The sequence below is a fragment of the Rhinopithecus bieti genome, unplaced genomic scaffold (genome assembly GCF_001698545.2).
Source record: "Rhinopithecus bieti isolate Rb0 unplaced genomic scaffold, ASM169854v2 scaffold_62304, whole genome shotgun sequence".
Lineage (NCBI taxonomy): Eukaryota > Metazoa > Chordata > Mammalia > Primates > Cercopithecidae > Rhinopithecus > Rhinopithecus bieti.
The window spans coordinates 155707-165560 of NW_016823627.1; the positions used below are offsets into that span (position 1 = coordinate 155707).

Genomic DNA, 9854 nt, shown 5'->3' on the forward strand with positions numbered 1-9854 from the left:
AAAAAAAAAAAAAAAAAAATTATATTTTTACTACATGCTTATATTATTTCTACAATTTTTTCTTTTTCTTTTTCTTTTTTTTTTTTTTGTGAGACAGAGTCTCACTCTGTCGCCCAGGCTAGAGTGCAGTGACGCGATCTCAGCTCACTGCAACCTTCGCCGCCTCCCGGGTTCAAGCAATTCTCGTGCCTCAGCCTCCTGAGTAGCTGGGATTACAGGCACGTGCCACCATGCCCAGCAAATTTTTGTATTTTTAGTAGATATAGGGTTTCACCATGTTGGTCAGGCTGGTCTCAAACTCCTGACCTCGTGATCCACCTGCCTCAGCCTCCCAAAGTGCTGGGATTACAGGCATGAGCCACTGCACCCGGCCCTTATTTAATTTATTATTATTATTATTATTATTACTATTATTAGGAGACAAAGTCTGGCTCTATCACCCAGGCTGGAGTGCAATGGCGCAATCTCAGCTCACTGCAACCTTTGCCTCCAGGGTTCAAGTGATTCTTCTGCCTCAGCCTCCTGAGTAGCTGGGACTACAGGTGCCTGCCACCACACCCGGCTAATATTTATATTTTTAGTAGAGACGGGGTTTCACTATGTTGCTCAGGCTGATCTCGAACTCCTGACTTCAAGTGATCTGCCCACCTCAGCCTCCCAAAGTGCTGAGATTACAGGTATGGGCCACCACACCTGGCCTGGAAATCCTTTTAATTTGACTTCCTCTTCTTATTGGTAAGAACACTAAAGCTGAAAAGGTTTAGGGACTTGCCAAAGGTCAATTAAGTAGTAACCAGGAGAGGCAGGCCCTGATGCCTGGGTTCCCATGCCATAATTCAAAAACTGACTTCATATAGAAAGCAAGGAATGACTGTTACTACTTTATGTCCACCCCTTGCTTTGTAGGACCAGCCTCCTTCCCTGTTCACTCATCAGACTTGACAAGTCTTGACTTTTCCTTAACACCATATCCATTAGCTGAGGGGTCCTGCCAGGGAAGGCAGGCCCAAATGGGAGCTCCGAGAATGCCTTGATCAAAGGTAGCATTAACCTCACAAGGAGCAATAATGATTTGGACATGGATGTGTTTTAAAAAATTGGTCACACCTTATGCAGCCCTGCTACTCAGGTACCTATAAATGTGCACACACACACGCACACACACACACACCATCCTAACTTCCAGTTCTCTGGCTCAAACCTAGCACCCAGGGTGATATTCTATTAGGAGTCTGAAGAAATTTTGTTGAATGAGAAATTCTATATAGGAGCAATGTTTCAAAAATGCCCATTCTGGGCCGGGCGCGGTGGCTCACAACTGTAATCCCAGCGTTTTGGGAGGCCGAGGTGGGTGGATCACGAGGTCAAGAGATCCAGACCATCCTGGCCAACATGATGAAACCCCGTCTCTACTAAAAATACAAAAAAATTAGCCGGGCGTGATGGCATGCACCTGTAGTCCCAGCTACTCGGGAGGCTGAGGCAAGAGAATTGCTTGAACTTGGGAGACAGAGGTTGCAGTGGGCCGAGATTGCACCACTGCACTCCAGCTTAGCAAGAGCAAGACTCCGTCTCAAAACAAACAAAAAAAAAGCCCATTCTTTAGCAGTCTGTGTGTAAGCAACAGCTTCACTTTTCAGTGATATTTGTTTCTGTTTTGAGACAGGATCTCGCTCTGTCATCCAGGCTAGAGTGCAGTGGCACGATCATAGCTCATTGCAGTCTCGACTTCTTGGGCTCAAGCGATCCTCCTACCTCACCCTCTCAAGTAGCTGGGACTACAGATGTGCGCCACTACCCCCAGCTAGTTTAAAAAAAATTCTAGAGAAGGTGAGGGGGTGGCTCGTTATGTTGCCTAAGCTGGTCTTGAACTCCTGGCCTCAAGCGATCTTCCCACCTCAGCCTCCCAAAGTGCTGGGATTACAGGTGTGAGCTACTGCACCTGGCCTCAGTGATATTTATACATAAGCCTATATAAAATGTTTAGGGCCCAGTTTCCTGATTAAAATAGAAGGACTTTCAAAATGATTTGGTGGTGGTTGATTATTTCTTTTCTGTTTACATGATTTCTTTAGAAAGAAAGCTTCCCAATTGTTAGGGTTCAAATTACAGGGTGTTTGCATTCTTTCCTAATTTCTTTCAAAGGATACATATGTTATGTCAAGGGCAAAGATCAAGGTGCCTTAAATGCCTAGCGGGATGAAACCTTGGGACCTACCAAGGGCAGACATTAAAGGGAGATATGCTGAAAAGGATAGGATAGCACATCAGTCTGTTCAGAACAGTGACGGATAGTGTACAACGATGGATTATTAGATAATGAGCTACAGACAACAAAGCATTTGAAGGCATGTGAGAGGGTTATAAATGGACCCGTGTATAATTGAGGACATTTTCCCCTTTCCATAATAACACTCCACATCTGCTTGGCACTTCATAGCTCCAAGTTCTTTCACATAAATGACTGTAGCAAGCAGTTCAGTGCTCATTGACATCCCTTTATTCCCCATCCTGATCTTGTTCCGGTGGCAGCCTTCTGGTCCCCTCTGGCCCAGCGGATGAACCATGACTGGTTCGAGTCAGGGGTTCTCAGCTTTAGTTATAGAGTAGGATCATCTGGGGAGCTTTTCAAACATCCCAGTGCCTGGGTCTGGGAACTCCACTCCAGACTACTTAAATCAGAATCTCGGGGTGGAGCTCAGGCATTGGCATTTCAAAAAATAAAATAAAAAAGCTCCTCAGGTGAATGTAATGTTCAGTCACGGCTGAGAACCGCTGGTCTAAGCCAATCACAATGCTCCCATTCCCTTTCACCAATGATTGGGCTAGGACAGGCTGTGTAACCCAGTTTTAGCTAATGAGATGTAAAGCGAAGTCAGTTGGTAAAGGGGGTTCTGGGAAAGGTTTTATAATTTATCAAGGCTGGGTGCAATGATTCACATCTATAATCCCAGCACTTTGAGAGGCCAAGGCGGGCAGATCGCTTGAGCTCAGGAGTATGAGACTAACCTGAGCAACACAGTGAGAGCCCCACTCCCCGCCCCATCCCCAATCTTTGCAAAAAAAAAAATGTTTTTTTAATGAGATGGAGTGATGGTGTGCACCTGATCTGTAGTCCCAGCTACTTGGGAGGCTGAGGTGGGAGGATTGCTTAACCCTGGGAAGTTGAGGCTGCAGTGAGCCATGACACTGCACTCCAGCCTGGGTGACAGAGTGGATGTGGTGGTATGCACCTGTGAGCCCAGCTGCTTGGGAGGCTGAGGTGGGAGGATCACTTGAGCCTGGGAGGAGGAAATTGCAGTGAGCCAAGATCACAACACTGAACTCCAGCCTGGGTGACAGAGTGAGAGCGTCCTCTCAAAATAAAAAAAAAAAAAAAAAAAAAAAAAAAAAAAAAAAAAAAAAAGAGCATGGCAGGAGGAAAAACCCCTCCACCCCTAACCGGCTAGATAGCTTCCTTCCTTTTTGTATTTTAATAACCCTGTGTCATTGTGTGAAGATGTGATGCTTGGAGCTGTGGCTATCATCTTGTGACAGTGGGAAGATAAGCTGGTGAATAAAAGCCAAGATGTAAAAGAGAGAAAGGGCCTAGGTCCTTGGTGACTTGGTTCAGGGTGCTACGGCCCTCACCCAGACCAGAAAAAATTTCACTGACTCCCTCACTGCCAAATCCTGGCCATTGGGTATGGACCATCCAGAAGTTACTCAGGTTAATTCACATGTGGTCTCTCTCCTCAGATGAGCCGAGGGCATCCTGAGATGCCCTGTGGGGAGGATGGCTGTAAAGTCATCCGCTTTCCAGTGTAGGCACTGTTGGCAGCTCAGGGATATTTTATTCGTTCAGTGGTTGGGACATATTAGTAATAAAGCTGAGTGTGTTTTCCACCTCATACTAGCCTGGCTGGAGTATCGGGGTGCTGCCAGGGAATGCCAAGGTGGGGAGCAGGTGAGGAATAAAAGAGAAGATTATGAGCTGTGGAGTCCAACACCAAACACTGTTCCACCCTCACCAGCCCAGGTATGACTTTGGGCAAATTACTTCTCTGAGTCTCGAATTCCTCATCTGGAAAACTGATATAAATGATATATGTATAATGCCTAACTCAGTGCATGACACATAGCCCTTTGGTAAGGATCCATCCTCCTCCCTTCTCCTCCCTTCTCTAGAGTAGAGCGTGACAAACTTTTGGAAAACCCATCAGTGCGTTGGCAGTAACGTTATCTTCCTAGGAACCAAGAATACAAGCATTGTAATCAATCCACTGATTGGTGCTAAGTGCCCAATGCAGGAGGAAGGACTCAGTCATTAAAGTCTGGAAGAGCCTAAAGCTTGCTCCCAGATGTCCCTGCAGGCCTGCAAAGGAAGCCCCGTCGGCCTTCCAAACAGCAACACCAGTGTCTTCCCTCACAGTCACTGTCACCCACACAGACTCTAACTTCCTAGAGGGCAAAGACTCTCCTCTACCCTCCTCTGTATTCTCTTTAATGCCTCACCCCAACCAGTACTCAAATAGATGTTAGTAAAATGAAAAAAAAAAAAAAAAAAGCACAAGTTTCTGGGAGATTGTCATGTCTTAAAGCCATAAATGCACAGCATTCGCCCAGTGGAGGAGTTCCCTGAGGCCTGTGAAGAAGGGTTAGGGACAATTACTGTTGCATCTGTAAATACAGGATCAGCAGATGAAAGGATGTTTTTGTTAAGATGTGACAAGTCACCCTGTGCCTTACCTTCCATCACTCTGGATATCAGGAAAGAACACAGAATTCCTAGCAATTACAGAAACTGACTAAGAAAACCATTTGATTACTGGGAGAAAAATTAGTTAGTCAGCTTCTGAAATCACTCTGAAACCCTGGTTCTGTAACAACAACAAAGTCCCTCTTCATTAATATCTTCAACGTTTGTCCTCAGAGCTTCATCTCAGGGGAATGCTGAATTACACTATAAAATAATGAATGGAAACTTAACTCACTTCCGCCCACCCAGCACTGCTTTTCCTCCTCCTCTGGACTGACCGCACAGTGCAGAAGGCGGCACCCTTCCAGCTCACACAAAGTTTGGGGAAACACACTCCCATGTCACTGACTCCTATGGTCAGCACTGTGCAGAGCAAACCCTTTCCTCAGGCCATACACTGACCCACACGGAACACATTTTGAGACTGTTTCAGCACTTTAGCATCTTCAGATATGCAGAGAAAAAACAAAAATGAAAAAAACAACAACAACAAAAAGAGGGGCCAGTGTCTTTTCACAAAGCTCCTCCTGCAGTCACAAACTGCTACTGCCAATTGAAGGCTCCATCTGTCAAACGGATGGGGTGGAGTGGGGGACAGCCCACCCCTGAGGTCTTGTCGACACTAGAGGAAGCTGATGTGAATGGGATATGGTCACATATCCTGCAAACGCCAGCTACAGGGAGAAGGGGAAGGGAGAGAAGGAGGGGAAGGGGAGGTGGAGGAAGAGAGGGAGAGGGGAAATGGGAGAGGGAAGGAGGGGGAGGGGAGACAGAGAGGCGCATATGAGCCAGAGGAAAGCAAGTCTATTCACTACACAAGCGCCTGCGACACACAATATGCAAGAAGTGTTGCAAGAGCCGCCTGACTGTGCCTGCACGCTTGGAAACTCAGGAGAAAAGCCCTGGAGCCTGCGCATAAAACAGAAGAAAAATGAAACAGAAAGATTAGGGATAGGCAGGGTTAGAATCAATGCCTTTCCACCAAACTCTCTGCTTTTGGCTTTCTCTGTGCCTGTAAACACCATTGCAAAGTCTCCTCACAGGACAAACTGGCATCAAGATAACTCCATAATCATCAACCTCAAATGGTTTCCGAAATCCTATACTCCACATGTCAACTCCCAGTCTCACGGCTCATTATGACTATTTCAAACCTTCTCTACTCTCCTCAGCCCTCTGAAACCTCCTACTTCATATCGGGGAATGGGAGTGCGGAGACCTGGCTTCCACCTCAATCACGCTTAAATATCCTCTCTCATCTCGGGATCTCCCTCTAAGGAGGCGCAAGGCTAAGCTGGAGATTCCGATGAATCTACCAAATTCTACGAGCAGGACTTTCCCATCCTCTTGGACCTGATCTGATAGGATGGGATCCAGGATGGTACCCTCCCCGCTACACTTCCCATCCCCAGGCCATTCCAGGCTCCCGGAAGACCAGTCCCGGTCCCTGCCTTGCCCCGGCCACCTTACCCGGATCCGTGCCGGGGACAGGGATGGGAGGCTACGTGGTGCCATCGGCATCCATCTCCAGCGGCGTCTCCCCGTCCCTGGGCGGCTCCGCGTCGCCCTCCTCTCCGCTGCGAGGGTAGGCGAGCAGACGCATGGCTGGAGCGCAGGCGGCCTCCACCTGGCGCACCTGCTCTCGGCTCAGGCGCTCGCGCCAGGCGTGCACCGCCTCGCGGGCGTCGCGCGCTGACAGGTGGAAGGGCCGGTCGGCGCCATAGGCCGCGCCGCGAGTCATGTTGAGCGCGAAGGCGTCGAGCGCTGCGAGCGCGCGCAGCCCGGAGAAGCGCAGCAGGCGGCGCAGCTGGGCGCGTGGCTGCCGCACCAGGTCCTCATACCGCAGCCTCAGGTAGCGGCGCCGCAGCCAGGCGGGCGCACCGCGCGCGAAAAGTAGATCCCGCAGCCAGGCTTCGCAGATCACCTCGAGCGCACCGGTCAGGAAGAAATCGGCGCGCGGTGCGGCGGGCAGCGCGCGAGACTGGCCCCCGGGGCGAGCACCTACGCCGTGCGCCAGCAGCACACGGTGGAAGCGGTCGCCCCTCTGGCGGGTGCGCAGCACCTGGATGCTCTCGCGCAGCAGTCCCTGCCTAGACTTGAGGCGCGAGTTGTGCACCGCCCTCGGGTCTCGGAAAAGCTGCACCACCTTCAGGTTGAGGCCTGGGTCACGCAACAGGGGCACCAGCACGCCCAGATCGAGCAGGCGCACGTCCTTGATGACCACCACCGGGTACTTTCGGCACTCGGCCTCCAGGGCGCGTATCGCCACGGGTGGGCAGCTGCGCTCGCAGGCGGTGTCCTCGACCAGGCCCACCTCGGCTCGGGCACGGGGCGCGCCAGGACACAGTGGCGGCGAGCAGATGACCTTGTTAGTCCGCCAGCGGAAGAGGGCGGCCGTGGTAAGATTGGCCGTGTCCGGGGCGCGCGCAGCGGGGTCCCCCGGCGGCGCGTACAGCCGCAGCACGGAGAAGTCGCAGCGGAAGAGTGAACGCAGCATGTCGCGCAGCGCGCCCTGCAGGCTCTCGGCATCGCCCGGATACAGCGCCTGCCATAGATGCCACATAGGCTCATACAAGTAGAAAACGTCCGGGTGCTGGTTAAAGAGTTCGCCCAGGAAGGACGAGCCGGTGCGCCAGGTGGCATGCACGTAGATGTGCTGCTTCTCGCGAGACACCGCCTCCCCGACAGCGCTGCTGAGGTTGCTTGGGGACCGAGGGGACTGGCTCGCGCCCCCTTCCGCGGCGGCCCGCGCCTCTGCGCCCTGCTCGCGTTCGCCGGCCGCCGCCGCCTCCAGGCTCCACACTCCCAGGCTGCGCTGCAGGCCAGGGCAGTGCCCGGCGCCCTTGTCCCCGTCGCGGCCGCCGTCCAGTACGGAGGGGACGAGCAACAGCACCAGCGTGTACAGCACCAACAGCAGCGCGAACTTGCAGTACTCTCGGCGTCGCCGCCGCCGGCCCTTCATCGTTCACCGACCCTCCAGAGCGGGTCGGGCGCCAGTTTTCTCCCGTTCCTCAGAAATCCCGTCCTGGGTCCACTCCTATGGCCTCTCCCGGCCCCTCTGTGCCGGGAGGAGCAGAGCCGCGGGGCCGCGCATCCACGAGGGGAAACTTGGAAGGCGGTGGTGCTACTGACTGCGCCCCTGCCCTCTCCGCTCAGCCACCGGAGAGCCGCCTATTGGCCGACTTGGCAGCCGCCCGCCCCGCCTTTCTGCCCGCCTGAGTTCGCCCACGGCTCTGCCAGATCTGGGCGGGGCTGTAGCGGGGCTGGGACTCGGGCTCACCGAGCCAGACCCCCACCTTTCCCCAAACCCTCCGTAATGAAGTCTTCATCAATATTTCAGGCGAAGGAGGGACCTGTGTGTACAGAATGTACCCAGTAAAGGTCCATAGACCCCACCCGGAGAAGGCCACTGCCTCTTCTGTTTTATGTCCCCTGCCTAGCCATCGCTATTCTAGGCGGATAACCACTCGCCACTATCTATATCCAGCGCCCCCATCAGCCCTGGAGTGGATGTTACTGAGTTCTGGAGTAAAAGATACAAGATTGCATGTGGCAGAGTGGTCCAGGGGAGTTGGAGATACTACTGCATTCACGCAGCACATTTCATAAAGTCTAGCCTTTGTGAAATTCTAAGTGTTGCGTTCCTTAGGGTTTTTCACCAGCTGATGGGCTCTGCACATTCTACCAATACTCTGGGGTCCAGTTTGGTTATTTGTAAAATGTGAATAATTCTCAGTACCCATGTACCTCCTGGGATTGCGAGATTTGGGGGTTGTTACCACAGTATTACCCAGCCTATGCTGACACCTATGAACAAAAGACATTTACAGAATCAAAGTGGTAGAATGGTGACCTTTCTCCGGAGCTTGGTGTTTAAAAGGACCTGTAAGGAGAAACGTGTACCCAAGGATAGATGGAAAAGGGACAGGAAGTCCAAGAGGCAGATGAAGACTAGAGTCACTAAAATTCAAAACAGAACCAAAAAAGATACATTTTGCTCTGTTCATCAGGCCAATGAATAAGGAAGTGAGAGCTTTCACCAGCTTGGGGAAGGTGTTGTAAAGTTAACAAAACATAGAAAGCATATCTACTCATCTCCATCAGGGGAAGGTGTTCAGATTGGAAGAGTGAGAACATCTGCAACGCTCTCCGCTGGTCTTTTTCATCACGGAAGTTACTCCACCTGTGAAATCACTGACTCAAGTATTTCGTTTTCTTTCCACACTTCCCCTCTTCTTCCAGCCAGTTGTTCAAATCTTCCCTATTCTCCAACCGCCACTCTTTGACCACCACCCCCACTTTCTTCTCAATTTTTCATATTCAGCTGAAAGATGCCATACTATTATTTTAATAACACTCCCTCCAATAAGCTAAGCTCACGTGCCCTCTGCCTTTTCATTACTCATCTAGCAAAATCCCCCAAACCCTGCTTTTGGCTTTCTCTGTGCCTGCAAACACCATTGCAAAATATTTCCCCACAGGTGTGAGCCGGGCACAGTGGCTCACGCCTGTAATCTCAGCACTTTGGGAGCCCACAGAACAGATTGGCATCAAGATAACTTCATAATCATCAACCTCAAATGGATGCTGAAATCTTATGTTCTTCATGTCACTTCCCAGTCTCAAGTTCCATGATGTTGATTTCAAACCTTCTCTAGTCTCCTCAGACTTCTGATACCCCCCTTCCCCCACCCACCACTTCTCAGCACTTACCTCCTACTTCATAAAGAAACCATGTTAGACAATCTCTCACTTTTCCACTATCAAACTTATATGCACTGACCTCTGTACACATCTCCTTTGTAGCAAGAATATGATTTTACAATATTAATATACAACTTTCCCTTCTGTTTTCACTTTTCCCTCCTCTCTGGATTGGTGGTTTTTTTTTTTTTTTTTTTTTGAGACGGAGTCTCGCTGTCTCCCAGGCTGGAGCGCAGTGGTGCGATCTTGGCTCATGCAAGCTCCGCCTCCCAGGTTCACTCCATTACCCTGCCTCAGCCTCCCGAGTAGCTGGGACTACAGGCGCCCGCCACCACACCCGGCTAATTTTTTGTATTTTTAGTAGAGACGGGGTTTCACCGTGTTAGCCAGGATGGTTTCGATCTCCTGACCT

At 50.9% G+C, this 9854-nt stretch overlaps 1 protein-coding gene across 1 annotated transcript in view; it reads right to left on the reverse strand.

Annotated features, from left to right (window-relative positions):
• Positions 1-8151, reverse strand: part of CHST7 (carbohydrate sulfotransferase 7) — a 25798-nt gene extending 17647 nt beyond the window's left edge. The window contains exon 1 of the mRNA XM_017861682.1: positions 6209-8151. Coding sequence (XP_017717171.1) covers positions 6240-7700 — 1461 coding nt within the window. The 5' untranslated portion in view covers positions 7701-8151 and the 3' untranslated portion in view covers positions 6209-6239. The remainder of the gene's footprint in view (positions 1-6208) is intronic.
• Positions 8152-9854: the final 1703 nt, after the last annotated feature.